Genomic DNA, 23,331 nt, shown 5'->3' with positions numbered 1-23,331 from the left:
TCGCTTTATTGTGCTCTGTCTCTGTTTCTCTCTTTCCTCCAGGCCTGGCTATCAGAGATTCATGAGTATGCTCAGCAGGACGTGGTCCTGATGCTGCTGGGGAATAAGGTAAATCAGTAAAATTACACCAGCCTTGTCCATCTCTGCACATTTTATCCCCTTTTATAAGGGCTGTTAGATCAGATCAGTAGTGTTAGGTCAGAATTGCCAGCCCCTCTGTGCCGAGGTGGGAACTCATATAGCAGATCCGACCATGCCTGAAGGGGACAGAAGATGGATTAGCATTGTGTATTAATACACGGCACAGCCTGGGGAACAAGTAACAGATGTCTAGCCTTTCAGTCCAAAATAGCCTCAGTATTCTGTAGAATGGGAAAAAATAAATATTTAATAAATAATTTCCCCTCATCAGGATTCTGCTGGTGTACACCTTCTTACTCCAGACCTCTCTCTCCTGTAGTATTCATTTTTTGAGAGTTTATGACACCCAAACAAACGTGAATCAAACCCTCACATACACAGAAAAACATTAACAGAACAGTGACACTTGCTGAGGTAATACATTTCACTGCGTGCCCTGAGGATAAAGTTAAAGGGCTGCAAATGCCTCTAGACAGAATGACAAGAGAAGTAAAAGAAGTGCATGAGTGAAGGAGAGAAGTAAGTACTCTCTCCTGTCAGAAATGACTTGTACTGTTCCACTGCTGACAAAGTAACACCTGAATATAAAGCAATCGCATGTTTCTCACAAGATGCAATGAAATGGACACAACTGAGTTCATTTATCATGGATGGCTTTAAACTTTTTAAATCTAAACGAGGCCAAGACAGAAATTCTCCTACTTGGTCGGGCGAGAACTTCATGTAGTCCTCAATGGAGCCTAGGCCAGTGGCAGACTTTTACTCAGACCTCGGTCAAAAATCTGGGTGTTATATTCGATGAGGGTTTTGAATTTGACAAGCAGATAAAGGCGGTTAAGTCCAGTTTCTACCAACTCAGACAGCCGTCCAAAGTTAAGCCGTTTTTATCTTTCTCAGACGTTGAGACAGTAATTCATGCATTTATTTCCACAAGGCTTGATTATTGTAATTCACTATACATTGGTGCTGGTCATTCATTGGTTGCTAAGCTACAGTTGGCGTAAATGCTGCAGCGAGGCTTTTAACGCGTACATCCCGGAAAGAACATATCACTCCGGTCCTGGCTTCACTCCTTTGGCTCCCGGTTGTTTTTAGAATACAGTATAAACTTTCGCTTTTAGTGTGTAAGTCTCTGCATGGCTTAGCTCCCAGCTACTTGGCTGAACTGCTTGTGCCTTATGCCCTAAGATCTGCCGATCAGCTTCGGCTGGTGGTCCCCAGGTCGAGGCTGAAACAGAGGGGGGACCGAGCGTTTGCTGTGACTGCCCCGAAACTGTGGCATGAGCTGCCGCTGCAGATTTGATTGGCGCCCACTCTGTCATGCTTTATATATAGTCTGAAAGCTCATTACTGTTCCATTACTGTTTTACTAGTACTTTAGTTTAATGTTTGTATTTGTGCAGCACTTTGGTCAACTGACGTTCTGTAAAATGTGCTCTATAAATAAATTGACATTGACATTGACAAAAATTGACATTGACGTTTAAAAAACATTGTATTTGCATCATTTGATGGAATCTGATAATGATACACTTAAGGCATCAAAACATGATGCTTGAGAAAATGCTGGTTCTTGCTCACAGAGCCCGACTGCATACCCTTCCTCAGACCCCTTCATCAGCTTTTAAGACCCTAACCCTAAACCCTCCCTTTAGCTTTCTAGACACCTACAAACCCTCCTTTAGCTTCTTAGATATATTTAAGCCTTTGCTTTAACAGTGCAGACACCTCTAAATCCTCCCTTCAGGTTCCTGTCAAGTTTTTCCTTCAAGTTTCCAACAACAAACAGACTTGCTTTGTTGTTTTCAGACTTATCAGATGTGTATCTTTACCTGGGCATTGTGCACTGCTTAGTCTAATCTCCAAGTGTTAATTAGAGCAGGAAAGCTGGGTATGAGTTTGCAAGAGTTTAAGATGTTTGTCTCTGTAGGCTGACGCTTCACATGACAGATCAGTCAGGAGAGAGGAGGGCGAGAGGCTGGCTAAGGTGAGTTCCCCCATCAGATCATCAGAAAACCACACGTTTTAATGTTCTTGTAGGCCACAGGCCTGTTTTAAGGTTGCATACCTGTCTAGTGCAGATATCATGTACTTAATAAATGTTGTCTTAATAAAGGTGTGCATGGGTAATTCACTGAGATGCCAGTACTAGTATACTAAGAGCACTGTTTGGGTCCCCTAGTGTCCAATACTGTTAGGTAGGCATACCTTGTATCCTTGTATCATCGGTTTTATCAGGTCCAATTTATAGCGCTTCATTTACAAGTTGTAGTCCGTTTCTGTGCATAATTTGCCACCCTTTACCCCTTTACCCCCATAGCACCCTCACAGGACCACCACTGTGCAGTTATTATTTAGGTGGTGGGGCATTCTCAGCACTGTGTTGACATATTCAATGAGTGCAGCTACAGTGCTGTGCAAGAGACCATCCTTCATTTGTTAGTTTTCCAGTCAGAAAGTCCGTTAAGTACAAGTTACTAATTTTTCAGCTACAGAAAAAAGCGGAAGGTGTTTATTTAACAAAAATGACACATAGACCTCAACAACAAATGTTTTCAGTATTTAGTGTGTGCACCCCTTGCCTTTATTACAGCATCTGTTCATTTCAGGAGACTTGCTTTCAGTTTTTCAAAGAAATTTTTACAAACCTACAAAGTTCAGTCCTAGAAGTTGGTTGCATTTTCTGCTTCTGATGATCCAAGTAATACCAAACGCATTTAAATGATGCTGAGGTCTGGACTCTGGAGAGATCAGTTCATTGTTCTGAGAACACCAGGAGCTTCTCAGTTTGTTTTTCTAAACATCTAAAAATCCTTTAGACCCATAGTGCTGAGTGGTCTTCTCACACTGGAAGGTTGGACAGAAACACCTGTGGATTTGTTTTAGATGTGAAATTAGAGCGGAACTTGATTTTCTCCTCTTTCTCAACGATGGAAACTTTAAGTGCTGTTTACCTGATGGGGGCAGTTTTGGTGTCTACCAGTTCTTTGTGATTTACCAGCTTGTTGTTAGGAGTTTTTTTGTATATCTTGAACTCCAGTTTTTTTTGTGTGTTTTTCCTTTTATTTCACGTTGACTTTCCTGTTTCTTATACGGGATGATTATATCTAATCCCTTCAGAAATGAATAACTTCCCCCTGAAAAATAAGTAACTTGTACTTAATATCCATTTTAACTGGGAGTTTAAAAAATTAAGGGTGGTCTCTGACTGTGCCTAATAAAATGGCCAATGAGTATATTTAAACTAATAATCAATCATGTAGGCTACAACACACGGAATGGTAACTCCAGGTCTCCTAGTCACAAGTTTTGTGCCCTTCGAGCTTCGAGTACAGCTCGGCTTGACCCGCCATCCTTCAAGGTGCGTGGAAGACCAGCGTGGAGAATGTTCTCTGTACTGGCGCCCAGGTGGGGGAATGAACTCCCACTGGCTGTCCGAACAGTAGAGTCTCTCACGCTCTTCAGACGCAGACTGAAGACTCATCTCTTTACACAGCACTTAAATCAGCACTGACTTATAAGCTGCACTTATTTTATTGTCCTGCACTCTGTTTTGTAGTTTATTGTATTTTAGTTTATTGTACTGTAGTTTATTGTATTTTAGTTTATTGTATTGTAGTTTATTGTATTGTATCTTATTGTTATTGTATTGCATTGAATGGCTCAGAGTTCTGCATTCAACTCTGGTTCTTTTTCTCTTGGTGTCTGCAGTGACATATTTGTTTCTAGCAGTATCTGAGCTCAGGTCTGTCTTTCTCTCTAAGCTATTGGTAACTAGCAGAGAGACTTTCTCTAGATTGACAAAGCACTTCTTGTAAGTCGCTCTGGATAAGAGCGTCTGCTAAATGCTGTAAATGTAAATGTAAGTTTTAGTTACATGTATTTTCATATAACCTAAAAAAGCTCCACAGGTTATAGACTAACAAGGTTATGTGTTGACATTTAATACAAATATTATGGCACAATTCATATGTTTTATTTTTTTTATTAAATAAATAGAAATTGTGCTCTACAATTGAAAATGTCTATACTTCAGTTGTTTCTCTGTGGGAAAAGTGTCAGCGAATCATGTTAGTTGACCAGGGTTGTTCAAGCGTTTGCATTCGGCTGTGTAGATGCAGAAAATAGATAATAGATATGATGATAATCTGCAAGAACACAACGGATGCACAATAAGGAATTACAGTCAAGTGCTGAAGTACATATACAGCTTGCACAGTGAATGATAAGAATCTATATCCCTGTCGGAACAAAACCTCCCATCTCCATTTTTGTTGATTTTCAGTTTTTGACATTATTTGAAAATGCGTGTCGGCCTTTACATTGTCTGTAAATTTCATGATGAATGGACCAAAATAAACGGCCAGAAATGACTTAGAAAAATGTCTGGTTCCATTGACTTACATTAAAAGTAGTTTGTTTTTTCCTTCTCCTGTAAAGTTCCCATTTTGGAGATACAAGGTTTTGTTCTGACAGCAGTGACATGTAAATGTGCTATATGTGTATTTGCACTAAGGTACGTGTGTGTATGAATAGTAGATGGAAAGTTGAAAAGGTTGTCATTCGTAGGTTTTTTGGCCTGGTTTGGCTCTGCATGTTGACACACAGGCTCAATCATTGGCTGCAAGAAGCTGTTGACTTTTACTCATCTAGCAAGGAAGAATCCTTAATTTAGGAGGACGATGGCCTGGGGAAACAAGCTGTGGAGGTGGTCTTTAGGGTTCTCAGGCTCAGTCTCACTGAGAGGGAAAGTGCTGGAAAAGAGAGTGACCGTGATGTGAGGGGTCACCCATGATTTTCACCACCTTATTCTTTCCTTGATGAATAAGGATCTTCAGGAAGGTTCTGTAGCTGAGGATTTGCTCTGCATATTGTACCGTTCTCTAGCTAGCTCCTGGTGTGTGAAGATGCAGAGCTGAACTGAAGGCAGTTGACGGATGATGGATTCTTTTATGTGTATTGAAGTAATTTAATTTAGTAATTTATTCCTGAAGGTTCATGAATGAGATAAGGTGCTCATGCAGGGTGTATTTGCTGCAGAGGACTGTGATGACAATATTAACACTGCTCTGACATGCACTGTTATTGCTGTAGCTTAATTGGACCATCTCTCTCAGGACCTGCTTTGTATTAATAACACTTTAGCTGAGAGTCTGAGAAGATGCTGCATCAGGGAATTGGTGAAGATGTATCACAATATTCTCAGAGCATTTTGTGCTTGACAGAGATGGAACAAAACAGAGTAGTAATTATAGCAATTATATGAATAGTAATTATAAGTATTTAGTGATAATTGCATAAATTATCACTAAATACTTAAATTAAATAATTAAATAATTTCAAGATTTTGGGAAAACAAATGAAAATAGCTTACAGTGTTTATGAAAAACCCAAATGTTACAACTTGCTCTATAGGCAGTGTTTATAGTACAGAAAGGGGCCAATATCTAATAAATCAGTGAGAAGAGAGACTCTTTTCTAATGTCAGCACAATAAAATCTTTTTTGCAGAAAAAAAGAACATTTTATATACATATGATTTTGTGTGTGTGTATATATATATATATACACCCCCACACATACATATATATATATATATATATATATATATATATATATATATATATATATATATATATATATATATATATATATGGGGACTTTTCTCGTTTACACAGAGGAGCTTAGTTATTAGTCGGAGGCTGTACTTTAGCCAGGCTTGCTGTCTCTGGGAATTGTTTATATGCCTCAAAATTGTGCTACATTAGAGCCGCCCAGAGGGAGATTAAAATAATATAGGCGTGATTTCTGTGACGTATACACACAACTCAGTAAGGTGAAAAAAACTTTCTGGTAGAAAAACTTACAACATTGAGTCTGCAGGGTGAATTAAGAAATGCCAGTCTGTCAAAAGGTGGAGAGGATGTTGCTATGGGAATATGAGATGACCAAAAGCTTGTTCCACATAAACGTGTTTAACCCTTAAAATCCCAGGATTTTATTATTATTTACCTTTATTATTCAGTAAGTCCAGTTACTTCAGTGCAAACTGGTTGAGTTATTCTTAAGTTATAGAAGTATGTAATAAAACTTTGGAGTTGCTGGCCAGCCCTGGCCATTTAGGGGTTAACTATATAAAAATTAGATAACATTTTCAATGCAAATCTAGTAGAACTAATAGAGCCTAAATGTTCTTAATTTCATAATAAAATGATGACAGTAGAATTTGCAGTTTGTCTTAGATTTGCTGTGCGTATGATGGAAATTCGTCTGTTTGTTGGTCCTGGAACTTTGTGAGAGTCTTGCCTAACTGCCAGAGAGATTAACAGTGATGGGAAGGCAGTGGAATTTTACATTTATCAGACATAACATTTATCCAGTTATTCAGTTTAAAAAATGTTTGCGTGTGTGTGTGTGTGTGTGTGTGTGTTTTAGGAGTTTGGGGTGCCCTTCATGGAGACAAGTGCTCGATCCGGCCTCAATGTGGAGCTGGCCTTCACTGCCATAGCCAAGTGAGTAGACCTTACGATACCGGACGAAGGTGCAGGCAGGCACATGTTGTCTGAAATAAATAAAAGAGCTAAAAAAGCATGAAATATAAATGAAGACACTTTGACAGAGCTCCTCCGAAACGGTTGTTTGTTTGTGAGAGTGATAAAACACAAGAGTGATCCTCTTATTTCTGTCCCCTTGGATCTGTCCTCTCTCTCTCTCTCTCTCTCTCTCTCTCTCTCTCTCTCTCTCTCTCTCTCTCTCTCTCTCTCTCTCTCTCTCTCTCTCTCTCCAGAGAGCTGAAGCACAGGTCCATGAAGGAGCCAGACGAGCCCAAGTTTAAACTGCATGAGTACGTCAACAAGGAGATGAAGACTGCAGGGTGCTGCAGGTCCTAAAGCTACAAGTGTGTGTGTGTGTGTGTGTGTGTGTGTGTGTGTGTGTGTGTGTGTGTGTGTGTGTGTATCAGCGTGTACAATACTGTACAAATATCAGAGACCACCCTTCACTTATTTAATTTCTATTCAAAATGGCCAGTAAGAGAAAACAACCATGCAAGTAGACAACCAACTCTACCCCATCAGATAATCAGTACTTAAATCTTTCAATTTGGGAAAAAGAAGAAAGTCAAGCTCTACTTTTACTTCAGGTCTGTCCAGCCTTCCACTGTAAAAAAAAAAAGACAAACTCAGCAGGTCAGAAGGGATAAGTAACTGTTGAGAAGCTCTTACTGTGAAAAGGAAAGAGATAAAAAAGAAAAATAAATGTACTGGTGTTCTCAGACTGAGCACTCCAGACTGAGCACTCCAGAGTTCAGACCTCAACGTCACTCAGTGTATTTAAGGTCACTTGGATGGTGAAATGCAGAAAAAAGTGAACTTTAGAGGTTCTGTGGGAAAATTTCCACCTTGCAATACTTCCTTGAAAACCCAGAGCAAGTCTCCCAAAAGAATGGAAGCTGTAATAAAGGCAAAGGTGGACACACAAAATGCTGAAATGTTTTAGATTATATTTGAGGCTTGTGCCTAATTCCTCTATTTTTTCTGACACCAAAAAATGAATAACTTGTACTTAACGGGCATTTTGACTGGAAATGAAATAAATGAAGTATGATGTCTGAGTTTTCAGTACTTTGCGTGCACCTGTGGTTCTCATAACTATGTTTACATTTGTATGAATGCTTGCGTGAATGTGTGAACACACTGTTATCTGGCAGGCTGAAGAAGGTCATGCGTCACACTGAGGCGTTTTGTCAGGTTATTCTCACTCAACTAGGAAGGGGGCTGTCACATGGCCTTGTTACATCATGTGTGTTTTTAAGTGTTTCCAAGCCTGTTAGAGCCAGGAAGAACTCCTGGGGACTCTATTTTTTGCTCTATTTCTCTCTCAACCTTCTGTTTCTGGAGAAGCACAATTCTGCTCTAATTCACCTTCCTCTCTGGCTGTGAATGCACCCCACACCTTGGCCTTCACATCACCCAATCCCCTAACACTGGCTACAGAGCAGTGTGTCCATGACCACAAATGACTTCGACCACTTGGATAATATCCAGAAACCCCTACCAGCTGCTATGTATTCAGCTCTCATAGCAGATAAAAAGTGAACTCTAATAGCAAAGTGCTAGCTCAGCCGCAAACAAGTAGACCGAGTCCAACCCGGCCGGATTAGTTTTACTTTGTTGGGAAAAGTGGGGAATAGTGCTTTACAACAAAATGATTTCTGATTACTGAGATCTGTGATATTAATCCAGTCATAATCTGCACTATCCATATTTTTTACAAGTGAGATACATATATATATATATATATATATATATATATATATATATATATAAATAGCCATAAATTCTATTCAAGCTACATTAGCTTTAACAGAGGAGGTCTGGTAATGTAATTTGAATGGGCAGATTATGTGGCATTAAAGTATCGGTGTAATTTCCCCAAATGAAAACATCATAGCCCAGGTGTTCACATCAGCTTTCCAGAATAGCACTACCCTCTATCACAACACTCACCAGATCTTACCCAGCCAGACAGAAATGGCTCTGCTTTGCGAGAGGCACTTATAAGATATTTCAGTTTTATTCTTCTAATTAGACTATTGCCAAAGATATTATAGATTACAGTAGTCTTGTTTTGAACATGAGGATAAAGGAACTGCGCCAGGTCAAGCTTCATTTTTAGCAGTTAGTGTCTTGCATTTGTGTTTTCTGTTAACAGGCTTCGTTATCGTATTACCTTGAGGTCGATTCAAACTGGACTACTATTACCCACAGGCCTCTGGGTTCAGCGTAATATAGAAGGTAATTAGCTCTGGAATTATTATTTAGCAGACTTGTAAAAGCTACAGCCACTGCAGGTTCATAATGGATTAGCATCACCTTTTCACTCAAAACACAACATCTTCCTGAGTACAACAAATCCAGGGCTTTAGCTTTCTGTGGGAAGGTCCAGTGATTTAAACGATTACCTACAAGATTCATGACGAATCTGTGAAGTCCAGAGTTATTACAGGTCTGAGAAGTAATAAATCTGGAGGGAACTTTCTTAAGAACTCCCTAATAAAGTGACCTCGGCAGAGGCGTGAATCGTGTTAATGTTTTAGACGTGGCACCGCTGCGTAGTGCAGTCGTAGGCATCCTCTGTGTGAAGTTTCAACCCAAGCTGTCTGTGATCATTTGGGAAACTTTCACGGGTGTTTGTCCCGAACTGGTCAGTCCAGTCCTACACATTAGATTACGAATCCAACTAGTGCTTAATGAGTCCATTTCACATGCTTGTTGTCTTTCATTTTTCTATGGACACTTTTCTTCTGCTCAGTACTGAATGCTATTATTAAGGTGCTGCTGGTAGGCTGATGTACCTCCATACTAACACTTTCACATGCAGCTCTTCCACAAAAGCTACTGACCAATGGTAGGGTCAAGTATATACCATGTATTTTTTTTAGGAATGAACTGAAAACCTGTTGTCTCAAGACTCACAATAGAAACCATTAAGCAGTTGTTGAATTCTATGAATAAACATGCTAAATGTATGACTACATATATAACACACAGGGTGTTCTTATGAAGTTCTGTCCACCTTTCAAACACTGGAGCAGCAGACCAGTTACATTCGCTTTCATGCACATCATGCAGGAGCCTGAAAACTCCAGACACTGCAACATTTGCATTGTATGATCATATTTTTTTCTTATTTCTGAAAGAACACATTATACAGATTTACAGCTTAATTTACAAACACTTTTACTGACAGAATTAAGTAACTGCTTAATGGCTTTTATATATTTATACGAATGAAGAGGTTTCTGTTCTTTTACTGAGTTCAGGGAAACACCGTTTTTTTGCTCATGGTAACTGACTGTACACTATAGACAGCAGATAGAGTTGAGTTTGAATAAGGAACAGTGTGAGATTCAGTCTGAACCTCTGCCAAACGTCTGCAGTGCTCTCTCTCTCTCTCACACACAAACGTGTGCAATGCAGTTGGTCCACATTCCATCAACTCCATAGTGACAAGCGGCCAGAAGTGGCCATTCGCCATGAAGCATTGAGGGCATTCTGAGCCATCCGTTTTCTGTCCACTGGGTTTAGGCAACATCACATGATAAATTAAGAGGGGTCCGTTTTGGAGCATGACCAAGGGGGAGATAACTGTCATTGCGGTTTTACAGAGACCATCACAGCCATGTTTGGACACCAGCATTTAATCAGAATAAAAGGCATTTTCTCCAAAGCTTCCATTCTGGAGCTTTGTTTCTTTAACGTGTTAAAGCTAGAATCTTGTTTTTGGCTTGCTGAAGACATTAATCATCAGTTAAATCTGATGTTTACTTTTTTTTCTTTTTTTTAACATAAGTATATTTTAACTGGTTTCCATGTAATTTAGCTCGAAAAAATCCCGATTATAGCTTTAACAAAACAGGAAGCCATTCTTTTTGTCCTTTGTTTGAATACAATAATTCAAGAAATATAAATGTTAACAGTTAAAGCTATATTATGGATGAACATGGTACACTGCAGAATTCTTATTTTCGAAAGCGGCGTGTGCATTTTTCTATCTATCGTTTGCGTTTTATGTCTGTACACAAATGTTTACTAAGTTGAAGGGGTTTTATGTCTTAGTGCTGTAATAAATCTACTCCGCCAAGTCGAGTAAATGTAGTGTGTAGATGAACCCCAATATGTACTTTACTGAAATACTGAATAAAAAGTCATACAAAAAAAATCATCTAAAATAATGTCTGAAGATTTGCAAACAAGCGTGTTAGTACTTTGTCATTTTGTAAACCATTGTGTAAAGTGTTGTACAGGGACTTAAAAAGAGAAAAATGTACATTTAGTAAGGAATCTGGTACATTTATCTGAATTTTATCAGCGTCTGACTCTTTGGAATGTACAGTGCATATGGAACCTCTATACACCTCTATATGAGACATGTGTTTTTTGGCTCAAACATTAAAATTTGAGAATAAATGATATGAATTAAATACTGATTTTCTTCTTCTTATCCTTTTTCCCCAAAAAATGACAACTGTTTGCAAAATAATTATTCTTGTCGACCCTGTAGTAAAGTCTGCAACATGCCCTATGATTTTGTTATGCAATGCACAAAACCAACCGTTGTGTTTTATAATGATGAAACTTCCTCCAGCCCTTCCTTTGTAGCCAGTTTAGAAGGCATGATCAAGTCCATAGTTTGGTGATAGCACATGCCAGTCATTGCGTCTATTTGGAATAATAAAAACTCCATGTTCATGCTAAGAAACAGCAACAGAAAGTGTTAGAAAACATTTACAACCAATCAGAACAGAAATAATGCATCTTAAAGTCGCTTTAAGATGAGTCACTGCAGCTGATTACTCTATGAAACCCTCAGAAATGGTTGGATTTTGACAACATAGAACTGTAACTGAAATCAGTTCTTGGGGGTGTGCAGACTTTGTATAGGCACCGTATAGCGTGGTATAAGTAGTTTTGTCTGTGTGACGTGTATATCTGCTTTAAAGATATATGAATGTAATGCATACAGCATATGCTTTTATTGCTTACTCTCAACTGTTTTTGTTAAAATTAATGATTTTGCTCTTTGATTCTGTCTACTTGCCAATTTTTCGCAATCACTATGTTCGTGATTGCTGTTAAGTAGAGGTAGCTATTGGTTTCCCTAGTCAGCTTTTGTTGTTTTTTATCTTTAATACTTTGATTATGGAAATAACTATACATTATGTGTGTCTTCTGCTTTCCAGTTATAACTATAATCTGCACCCTGGCAATGCATTGTGACCTTTTTGAGACTTCGGCTGCTCACTCATTAATTTCATGTTTAATAAAAGTTTCAGTTGGCAATACATGATGTTCTGAAATCTTTTTGTAGCCAAGGATAAAATTCAATTTGCAATTTGTGGTTTTGGACCAATTTGATAACGTTCTTCTACTAGCGTGAATTCAATGAAATGGAGATGCTCTTTGGTAGATAAAGCAAACCTAAATAAAAGCTACATATATAATCATTTATCTTGTGTTTATGTCAGGTGTCCCAAACCCCTCAAATGTAAATGTGTAACAAAAAGCATTGCATGTAGCTTCTTTTTGCCACAGCACACAGGACATCAATAACAGCCTGGCTTAAATACTAACACTGATATGTTTCACACCATCGCGGTTACAGCGATGTACAGGTCATAATATTGGATACCTTTAAAAGGTAATAATTAAAGCCCACCTTGTCAAATAAATACAATCATATGACAATATATGATCCAAATGCTGTAAATGTATTCATAACAATATTGGATGTAACCAGGTTTGAAAGTATAAGAATATGTCACTGAAGAATCTTCTGAAAGCTGTTTCATGCATTTTAGAACTAAACATTATTTATAGTTTTTTGTTGGCCTAAACATTTATTTTTTAAAAAGTCGATGTTTTATCTCTTTATATATCCGATTCCAAATTATGTCCATGCACACAGTAATGATGTCAGACCAGAGAGCAGACACAGTGAAAGCATCCTTGTGAAAGTTCTTCATAGTCACATTTGATTGGCTCTTTGATGTGCCACCTGTTGAACTCACTCTACATTAGTATCAGGCTTCAGCCAGTGAGGCGGTCTTATGTGTAGGTTTATAATGTTGTGCTAGTTTCCTGGACATGGATTTAAACATAGTCTAGGATTAAATGGTGACGCCACAACGGGAATTTTATGATTGAAAAGCTTCAATGCAAGTTTAAGCTAAATCTGAGTCCAGGAAACAGGACTAGTGTCTGCGTAATGGAGTGGCTGTGATGCAAGACAAACTTCTGAGATGTCTGACAATAAGGAGTTTATCATATATGCCTGAAGTTTACTGTTGGCAGTGCTTTGGTTAGATGCTGACCTTGCAGATCAAACCACTTACTGACATACTGTGCATACCACACTACTGAAAGCAGTACTACTGTACATTTAACACGATTTAGGATGGTAGTCTGTGGTTTTGGATGCAGCCTCTCTCCCCAAACTTACAAGAAAAAAGAAAAAAAAAATCTTGAGTTGTAACGTGACAGCAGTGCACTCTACTGGGAGACATTTGCAATTTCATGAGAACGGTGTTAGTGGAAGATTTGTCCATAAGACATACACCAAGGGCATTTTTCTTTCAAATATTTTTTATGCGCGGAACGTCCTCAAAGCTCAACAAGTGAATTTATAGCTGATTGATTACATGGCCACAAAATTTCTCTTCAAATGTCGTCCTTTGATATTCACACAAGTATACCTGACTCTCAGCTCAACACAGTAAGACAAACAAACAAATAAATAAATAAATAATCAACTGGAGTTACATTTGACACATTTACCTGGTAGTTATGCACGTCTCTCAGGCTACTTCAAGGAATCATACATTCTCAGGTCAAAGTGCCGACAGCAGCAATACATTCTACTGACCTGCGCCGTGTGATCGAGTTCTATCTCCCTTTTACTTAATGTCTCCATCAAACGACATCTTTGCTATAAAGGAGTAAAGAATGGTCATTTACACAATGGCACTGGACGATGCAGAGAGGTGGCTGGGTGGATGTTTATGAACAGTATTTTAAAGCACAAAGTTGGCACAGTCGCAGAGTCGGCACGGCCTGCTGTCTTGGCCTGCGGTGTCTCTCCATGCCCCTTGCGATAGGCTCTGGTGCTGTGTGTCCCCTGAGGGCTTCCGTAGCTGCTCCGAGTCCTGCACCAGTACAGAGCTCTCTCTCCCCAGCCTCTCTCATGGCTTATGCTTAAAGTGGGCCTCCACTGCATTTAGCAAAAACAGAAAGAAAACATTCAGGTCAATGCCACCTTTTCCCTTAAGCTATGCTACGTAAGATTTGGGGATTTGGAGGACGTGTCTTCTGAGGATGTAAGTGCATTATCTACAATTGTCATTATATCCTCATTGGCCTACTGTTGAATAAATAAAGACATGATGCAAAAACACCAGTAAAATGGTCAATTTATTAAGAAATATCTAAACTATATCTAATTTGCCATTTTATCAGGTACACATATTAAGTTTTCATTGGGATCAGCCAATGTTAATCAAGCAAAGCTGACTATGTGTCATTTAATAGCAGGTATGGTGCCTTTTAATTGATGTTTACTGTGCTTGTTGTCACTGCTGTAAACTCTACTACCCAAATAATACCTGGTCGGCAGTCCTAGTTCTGTTCACTAATGAACAGGGTAAAGGATGGCGATACATTGTGGAACAGATGGGCCACCGTTAATAATTGTAAAGCTGCAAAGTGTACCTCAATGGTAAGGTGCCTGTTAACACAGTTAATGAGTATAAGCACAAGTTGTACCTAATAAACTGGCTTAATGTATGCAGGACATAGGTGCTCCAGAACCTGAGTTGGGAGTTGCTTTGTTTACTGGAGGTCCCTATGTCTCAAAGTACAGTGTATACATAATGAATGCACATTGGATCAAGACTAGCCCACGCGACTAAGACCATGTTTGCACCTGGCAAAATTTTATATTGTATGTTTTTTTTTTCCAACTTTCAAAACTTTGTTTGTGTTAAAACTTTGTGTTCTAACATTTGCATATGAATGTGAAATCCTGTGATTAAAATCTAATGAGTCATGATCAGCTGCATGGGTGTGTGAGTTTTAGAAAAGCCATAAGCATCCACACATAGAAATCTGTGTTGGTGAGATCTGGAAATAATTTTTCAATGTCACAAACAAAAATCTCTTAATGATCTGTGTAGAATAAGACTTTTTTCCTGAAGATGCAAAAAACAAAGCCAAATTAGAGGTTAAGGGTGAGATCCACACCGTTACAGGGGGATTACCTGCATACTCCTGAGGTAACATAGGTCTGTTGACCACGCCCTGAAACACGGCTATCCACTCCTTCTGCTCATCCTCTGTCTCACAGGCAAACAGGAACTTTCTGTCTGGAGTCACTATGGTGATGCCAAACTGCCAGTGGTAGCCCTGGGTGGAGGAGGGCAGGCCTGGTAACACTGTGTATCCACTCTCCTTACTGCCGATGAACACTTCACCTCGCGCGTAAGCGTCCTGAGCAAAAGACAGAATCATCTCATTTACATTTACGGCATTTGGCTGACGCTCGTACCCAGAGCGACTTACAATTTGATCATTTTTACACAGGTAGGTAAAGGTGGTGTTAGGAGTCTTGCCCAAGGACTCTTATTGGTATAGTGCAGGGTGCTGACTCAGGTGGGGGACTGAACCCTGGTCTACAGCGTAGAAGGCAGAGGTGTTACCCACTACACTAACCAACCACACCATCTCTCATCAAAATAGTTAGCAGACTATCCAACTGTGAGAATACTTAGACATACAAATTTAAACTGGTTTAAAAAGTTTGCTGAGAAGGCACAAAGACCTATATGTCCAGGATTCAGAAGGCTAGTAGGCTTCATATGAACAACTACGTTTGTCAGATGAAAGTGAGAGACACATGCTTGAACCGGTTCAGACGAGAACAACTGACTCATAAGGTGAGATGTAAGAACTTGCCCTGCTTAAAGTTATTAGGTGTAAGGGTCAAGCCTGCACCGCCTGCTGCCAGCAGAGGGCGTCGGCAGGAAGGCGCACAGCCTGCACCGCCTGCTGCCAGCAGAGGGCGTCGACAGGAAGGCGCCCAGCCTGCACCGCCTGCTGCCAGCAGAGGGCGTCGACAGGAAGGTGCCCAGCCTGCACCGCCTGCTGCCAGCAGAGGGCGTCGACAGGAAGGTGCCCAGCCTGCACTGCGTGCTGCCAGCAGAGGGCGTCGGCAGGAAGGCGCCCAGCCTGCACCGCCTGCTGCCAGGAGAGGGCGTCGGCAGGAAGGCACCCAGCCTGCACCGCCTGCCGCCAGGAGAGGGCGTCGGCAGGAAGGCGCCCAGCCTGCACCGCCTGCTGCCAGGAGAGGGCGTCGGCAGGAAGGCATCCAGCCTGCACCACCTGCTGCCAGCAGAGGACGTCGGGACTAATCAGGTTAACCCGACACGCCTGTGAACTCCCCTATTTAAGGCTGAAGCAGTTTGTCTCACCTTTGTAGAGGGGTGACCGGTACGGTACCTAGTCTTTGAAAAGAAAAGAGAAAAAATTGCTCCAAAAAGAAAAATAAATGAGGGCTGAGACAAAAAGAGAGTAATTACCTCCAAATTACTCACAAAAAAATCCAAGCCAACCAAAAGTGTTTTGCTCCTGCAAGAGCAAACTGGCTGAACCTAAAGCTGACCTTCCTGTCACACTTGCAGAGGAAGTGCCTTGATTTCTGTTTACCTTCGTTTCACCTTTCTCGGCCTTTGTCTGAGCACGCCGCGCTTGGCGGTTCCAACCTGGGTCCGGGTCACCTCACTAGCAACATTAAACACACACTCCGTGGCCCCCATATATCTCTTTACTCTTTTTGCTGGGTTTCAGTTCTGCACTTGGGTCCGCCGTCCTGCCACCCCCCCTCCTTTTTTCTGGCCAGTTTTTATTGACCTGAGCTAAACCCAAAACTGAAATATCAAACTGATATTTTAAATTGGTCATTTATCAATCATATTTAAAAAAACATTAAATGAAGTGCTACATCAGAAGTAATGAGGCAACTCACTATTATTATATTATGAGTTATATTATATTATCTGACATTTTCCTGTAGCAGCAGCACTCAAATACAGACACACATTATTTACATCAGAAAATTACAAAGTTTGGCCAAAATCTAAATAATACATTGCCCGATTGCTGATTGTGCAATTATTGTTCCAAACACTCATTTTCATTGTGCAGCCCTGCTTAAGCTGCATAATATTCAGCTGTATGGTGCAGTTATCATATGTTTAAGAAAGCTTTTGGGCTGAATTTTGGACAAAAATTTGACTTTAGTGGCAACAGCAATATCTTACACCTTGTTCAGAAACACCAAGCCTAATTTTAATTTTACATACCAGCTGCTACAGATACTCAAGGACTTTAAGATCACATAAATATAACCACCTGATTGCTGCTGGTCTGATCTAAGTGGTGAACGAGCTTGGAGACTGAGCAAGTGCAAATCTAACAGCTCCATCTACTGGACGTTTCTGACTAGCACCCATATTGAGTGAACACTCTGCGTTATGACCATTACCAGCTATTATGAGGTCCATAATGACAGACTTTGTGCATAACTGACAACATGCAAGTGCATAAGTGCAGTATTACCATGAAAATGAACAGAATGAGTCTAATTGGCTACATGAACCATTCACAAAGAGAAAAGACAGCAAACCCTGTGTCATCATGGCTGCAGATATTTGGCTGCATTTACACCCAGAAGAGCTTTTTATCCACTCATAGCATTTATCTTATCTAGTACAGATAGGCCAAAGTCATTGCCACAGACAAATCAGTGCGTAAACCAAGACGAAGGATCCACAATACAAGATAATACAAGACATAACAATAGGTACAGTATCAGTAACAGACTCTACTGTTCAGACAGTCAATGGAAGTTTGTTTCATGGACCTGACGTGGACCTGCTTCACCCGATGTCCTCTTCTCTATGCTGGCACACAGGTGGTGTAATGAACTTCCTATAGCTGTCCGAATATCAGAGTCTTTCGCTGTCCTCAAACTCAAAACTAAACCATTCAGTTAAACCTGGGTGTATTCAGCTGGCTTGGGGACAGTCTTGCCTGGAAATCGGGGCTATAAACTCCAACACGTTTCAAACAGAAGCTCTCAAATGACAAATTTCTCCTTCAAGTTTCACTTTCACCAAGCGCCCCATGCAGGATAACATTGCTAACAAGTTCAGAGTGACCAGACAGAATAAAGCAAACAGTCGTTTGGGAGCTTTATTCACTTTTGCCAGCATTAGCATTTTTGAGTAAAGTAGTTTTGAAAAGCAGCGTGGTCTCACTTTCTTCTGCCCTGCCCTGTTAGTCTCATCATAAAGGGTTGCTCACCAAAGGGTCTTTGAAGTACATGAGTCTCCTGTCATCCAAAGTAAACCAGCGCTTCTTAAAACCTTCCGTATGCTGGGAGAGACACAAAACGGGGACAATTACACAATAGAAACCTTGGAACAAACTCCATAAAGCCTTTTGTAATTAAACACAAGTATTTTGTTGACTGCTGTTAAATTAACACTCCGCTTTTCTTTTTCATACATCTTACATCATTTCTACAAATTCTCTCAAGATACTGCTGCTGATGTCCAAAGCAAGGCTTAAACAGCGCGGTCTAGGGCTGAGCTGAGACCCGAGTCAGACTTCAGCAGATCCACAAACATTTGCAAGGTTATGAAATGACACTTAAAAGAAGTAAACCAGCCCCAACCTTTGGACCAGTCTTCTCCATGTAACCTTCTTTAATGTAGTTCCTCGTTAGTTTGGACACCAGCTAGATGAGTGAAACGAGAACAAACCCATTTTGGTAACGTTTAGACTGCAGTTTAAACAGACAGGACATGACATGATGAAATTTTAACCACAAAACCTCAAGTTCCTTTAAAGGGCGGGTAAATGGTGCTAGTGCTGTGGTATTTATAGTATTTTTTTGGTGTGTGAGTGTGTGTATGTGTGTGTGTGTGTGTGTGTGTGTGTGTGTGTGTGTGCTGTGGTTTACTTACATCAACATCATGCGCTCCAGGAAAAGCAACTTGTAAGTAATGGAATCTAGCAGCTCTTATGGCGTTGAACCAGTCAACCATTTCCTACAACACACAAACACCTCACTCGAGCAAAACCAGCAAAACCTCTCAGTTGGCAAGATTTTTATCCAGATAAGCCTAAAGTAAGGACTGTCCAATAGCAGGGGAGCTGAGAGACATTACTAGGCAACCCTCATTTTAGTGAGTTCTCTAGCTTACCTAAAAACCCAGACCACAGAAATTACTGCTGTCCAGGAGTTATTCACATCATGCAGTTTCACTTTGTGGCCAGCAGAGGTAGCTAAAGGCTACCATAGTTTTTCACATCTCCCTTCAATGTTCTGCGCCAAAACATATTAGTTTGTTTTGTGCTAAACAATGTTGGACCAGTTTCAGTTAGAAAACATCTAATAATCTGGATTTTATTCTACTGATCAACACATCTCAAGTTTTAGTTTTCTTTTTGTTTTGTTTTGTTTTTTTGTTTTTTTCAAAAGGTAAAGAAAATAAGTTAAACAGTAATCTGAATATATGTACTATGTAAACTAGGTTTACTATTTAGTATTAAAGTTTAGGACTCAATTTTAAGACTATTTAGTAAATCAAATACGTTTCATTCAGTAAGTACTTCGACACTAAAGCATGTAGCGAAGAACTGAAGTGTGGAATTAGGGAACATGGTGTAAATACAGTACGATAGTGTGATTTTAAAATTGTACAATTGTAAACAGCATTATATTAAACATCCAGCAAAGTCTGAAGCTAAAAAATATAATAAACCCTGCCAGCCTTTATATGGTGGGGTCTAAAAGACAATTCACTTTACTGCTAGATGTCCATCCAGGGAATGCTGGCCGGTTGGATGGATGGATGGATGGATGGATGGATGGATGGATGGATGGACAGATAAGTGCACTCGCCAAGTTTGCTTTTGCTTGTTAAGTTTTATCTCTATATGTTTCTGACTCAGAGAGAAAGAAGTCATAGGGGAACAAAGTTTTGGTAAAGCTGTGTGGGTGGGACAAACCATGTCAGTGAACACAAACGTTATTCACAGAAAGTACTTATATGTGCACCATATACCCACAAGAGCAAAATCAACCTACTAAGAAAGAAAACAATCTCTGAAAGATTTAGGATTTCTTGGGGTTTGGTCCTCACCTTCCCATCTTCATGGTACACAAAGATGTTCCTGGTACTGTTGTCCTTCAGATAGGTTATCTGGAGTCCATGAGGGTTGCCAATCTTTGTTGGCTGGAAGGTGGCGTTGATGGTTTGTATCTTCATCAAGGCCTTGGGCTCTCTGGCCTAGAAGAGACATCAACACACCCAAACACATGCATCTCTATATAATCCTTCAGGTAGGCGTGCTGTTTCAGATACATCGGAACTAAACCTTAAATGGAAAACTGTCATCTTTGATTACAGGCTTGGCCAGATTTCAACATGATCTGATTATTATGTTGTCCACAATTAAAAACAGGCTTCCTACTCGTGTATATGTACACAGAACATGACCAGTTAAATAATGTAGTTTTACATCAAAACTGTTTCAAGCTTCAAATTCAGGAAAGATCAGAGAGTGTAGCCTTTTCCAATCTGCACTTTAGAAATGATCAACTAGGTTGTGAAAAAGAGAAAGAAAGAAAAGAAAACGGAAGAAGGCCTTTTAATAGTCTACCCTAGAAAGGAGAAGTGGCTGAGAAGAACAGAATCAAGCGTTCCACAATGACAATGTTCTCAACATTTCCAGTGGTATTTTTGACCTGTAGCAATGAGGGGAACTTCACGAATGCATGGCGAAGCACCCCTGCGTCACATGGGCACAGATAAACAAGAGAAGGAGAGAAAGAGAGAGAGGGATGGCAAGGGTAGCTCACGTCATGCTTGTTGAAGTATTTCAGTGCTCCCTCCCGTTCGGACAGAATAAATTTTCGGCTCAGGAACTGGCCGTTGTCTCGCCCACGTTTCCATAGAAACCCTTCCCTGTAGCCTGTGCAGAGAACAACACCAGGGGTCGCACTTAAAGACACACAAATGGTAGGCAGGAAAACACAGGAGAGGGCCAACATGACGGAGGATCAAAACCAGGAGTTTCTTTAGAAAACGACAGAGTGAGACTGAAAGAGAGTGGAGTTTGAGAAGGAGGATTTCCATGCAGCTGTATGCAGTGTGCCCTGCTATCACAGAAACGCAGTCTTCCACATTCCTAAACCTACACACACACACACACACACACACACACACACACACACACACACACACAGGGACCTAGCTCTGAGCCGTCTGTCTCAGACAGACATAAATTATTCACCTCGGATTGGCAGAACGATCAATAGCTTTCTAGAGTGGGACAATCAATGCTGCGTCCACACACGGTGCTTCTCAGACCTGTCCTACTGGCTGAATCACTCTAACCAAAATATACACTTCCACAAATTTAAAACGCTCTACAGTACATCTCCCAGCACAGATGAGATATGAAATAATTTACTTGCACAACAAAATGGCAAAGTTGCTATGAAGAACCTGTTACTGAGAAAGAAATGGACCAAAAAAAAAGAATCTGCTGGCGTTGTGGACTGACCACCCCAGAGTCCAGAGTCCACATAACTGGGTCATTCATGGATGATGAGAAGCAGTAAATGCAACCTACCTTTAGGACTGAACTTCAGAAGAATATTTGGACATTAAAAACGAATAACCTTTACATGACTTGTATGTAATTAATGTCTGTTTTGAATACATACATTACTGTATTTCTCCATATGCATATTTCTCCATGGTATATAAATACAAGTCTATTATGTCAACATGTGATGTCTTATCACCAAATTTCCAAATAGTCCTTCAAAAAGCATCTCACATTAAAATGCATGCAATGCCTTACATTTAGGGTGGGCAGTGATATGTTCTCACTATCATACACGACATCCTCCCTGCTTTAATTTTCAGTTGATGATTTCTGATATTTTGATATTTCTTATACTACATGCAATATAATCAGTATTAAACTGAATACTTTATTTGCTCCAGTCTTTCAACGTGTCGTCGTCCCTCCCTGGTGTCGTGAGACTCATTAGAGTTCCAGGGTTCCAGGTGTGAATGGGGGAGCAGGGCTGTTAAATTTGGTGTTTTGGGTTCAATTCACTCACACTGACCACTGGATATTCAACACGCCACCTCATGGTAAAGAATCTCTGAGGATGTGAGGAATAGAATTGCTGCTCTCCACAAAGACGCCTAGGCTATAAGAAGACTGCCAACACCCTGAAACTGAGCTGTAGCACAGTGGCTATAAGGTCATTCAGTGGTTCTCCAGGACAGGTTCCACTCAGAACAGGCCTCACCAGTGTTCACCAAAGAAGTTGTGTTCAGCGTCATGTCCAGAGGTTGCTCCCCCTGCTATCTACACAGTGCCACATCTCTCTTTCTTTTTAATGTTCCTTTTGTGTTTAGACATTTCCTTCTTCCTGATACTGAGCACTGTGAGAATGTGACTTTCCCTCAGCAGGAGCCTGTATGTTTGGTTTAGGGGAAGAAATCTTAGACGGGTTGTCATAGGAACCTCAATCGCTTAACCTAATGCTCAGGCAGGAGTGTAAACAAGGGGAGGCCGAAACAACAGACACCCGATACTGCCGAACTCCCTCATTCACTGGAGCGCTCTGTCTTACTTCACATTCACTCTCATTTTAATCTTTTCCCTGTGGAAAAAAAAAAAAAAACTGAGCCAGTGTTTCTGAGACACACACACACACACACACACACACACACACACACACACACACACACACACACACACAGCCTCCGCCCCAGCTGGTTACTGTCACAGACATCTCTTCATCAATCCATCTGAGCCGAGAGCAGAAGTGCACGGTCAATGTCTTTCCATGCCAGCGTAGCACTTCCATATATACGATCCAACTCACCACCCATTCTATTCCCCTCCACAGCACCGGCACTGTCGGACCTAATCACAACCCACCATCCCAAGCAACCCTGTGCATAAGCCTCACCCTAAACTCAATATATGCCCCAGATGCTCCACATTGTTGGGATAGTACTCATTCCAGCAGTATTGTTCCTTCTGCAGATGCAATCACACGCTTCAAAGGAGTCGGCTTCACATTCACAAGTCTCCCTGCAGTTTCGTTTGCACACAGAATGAAGCCGATTAAAACGTCATTAGCTGAGTGTGCTGCCTCAGACCCCACTGAAACACAGTCTTAAATATCTGATGACAGTGCTGGCAATGCAAGTCATGCCCTGGAAATTTACAGGCGGTCATAAACCAGAAGTGTAAAACTGGGAGAGAAAACACAGGCCTGAGGAAAACGGAGAGGAATGAGTAATGGCTCCATTTCACTAGCAGAATTAATGCTGGCTAATACTGCTGTGGAAAAGGCCCATTGTCTCTGCAGCGCAGAAGAGCTGGCAACTGAGAATAAAGAAGTCTTTGACCTCCTCATATACACACATGCCAAGAAACACATTCACTCAAAGCTCTTACTGTCGATCATTTTGATGACTAATCGAATACTCACAGTCTTTAAAAAAGGCCAAACAATTAAAGTACTATGAAAT

At 40.5% G+C, this 23,331-nt stretch overlaps 2 protein-coding genes across 2 annotated transcripts in view; one reads left to right on the top strand and one right to left on the bottom strand.

Moving 5' to 3' along the window:
• The window catches only part of LOC108411753 (ras-related protein Rab-26), a 178,090-nt gene extending 166,966 nt beyond the window's left edge, over positions 1-11,124 (top strand). Inside the window, exons 6-9 of the mRNA XM_017683482.2 lie at positions 43-108; positions 2,072-2,128; positions 6,576-6,652; positions 6,928-11,124. Coding sequence (XP_017538971.1) covers positions 43-108; positions 2,072-2,128; positions 6,576-6,652; positions 6,928-7,030 — 303 coding nt within the window. The 3' untranslated portion in view covers positions 7,031-11,124. The remainder of the gene's footprint in view (positions 1-42; positions 109-2,071; positions 2,129-6,575; positions 6,653-6,927) is intronic.
• A 587-nt stretch (positions 11,125-11,711) lies between these two features.
• Positions 11,712-23,331, bottom strand: part of LOC108411756 (arf-GAP with dual PH domain-containing protein 1) — a 51,397-nt gene continuing 39,777 nt past the window's right edge. The window contains exons 5-11 of the mRNA XM_017683490.2: positions 20,625-20,737; positions 19,906-20,052; positions 18,724-18,807; positions 18,432-18,494; positions 18,059-18,130; positions 14,956-15,184; positions 11,712-13,910 (exon numbers count right to left, since the gene is read on the bottom strand). Of these exons, the coding sequence (XP_017538979.1) occupies positions 13,882-13,910; positions 14,956-15,184; positions 18,059-18,130; positions 18,432-18,494; positions 18,724-18,807; positions 19,906-20,052; positions 20,625-20,737 (737 nt within the window). The 3' untranslated portion in view covers positions 11,712-13,881. The remainder of the gene's footprint in view (positions 13,911-14,955; positions 15,185-18,058; positions 18,131-18,431; positions 18,495-18,723; positions 18,808-19,905; positions 20,053-20,624; positions 20,738-23,331) is intronic.

Source organism: Pygocentrus nattereri, chromosome 14 (assembly GCF_015220715.1).
Source record: "Pygocentrus nattereri isolate fPygNat1 chromosome 14, fPygNat1.pri, whole genome shotgun sequence".
NCBI classification, from domain to species: domain Eukaryota; kingdom Metazoa; phylum Chordata; class Actinopteri; order Characiformes; family Serrasalmidae; genus Pygocentrus; species Pygocentrus nattereri.
This window is presented reverse-complemented; position numbering and strand designations above follow the sequence as displayed.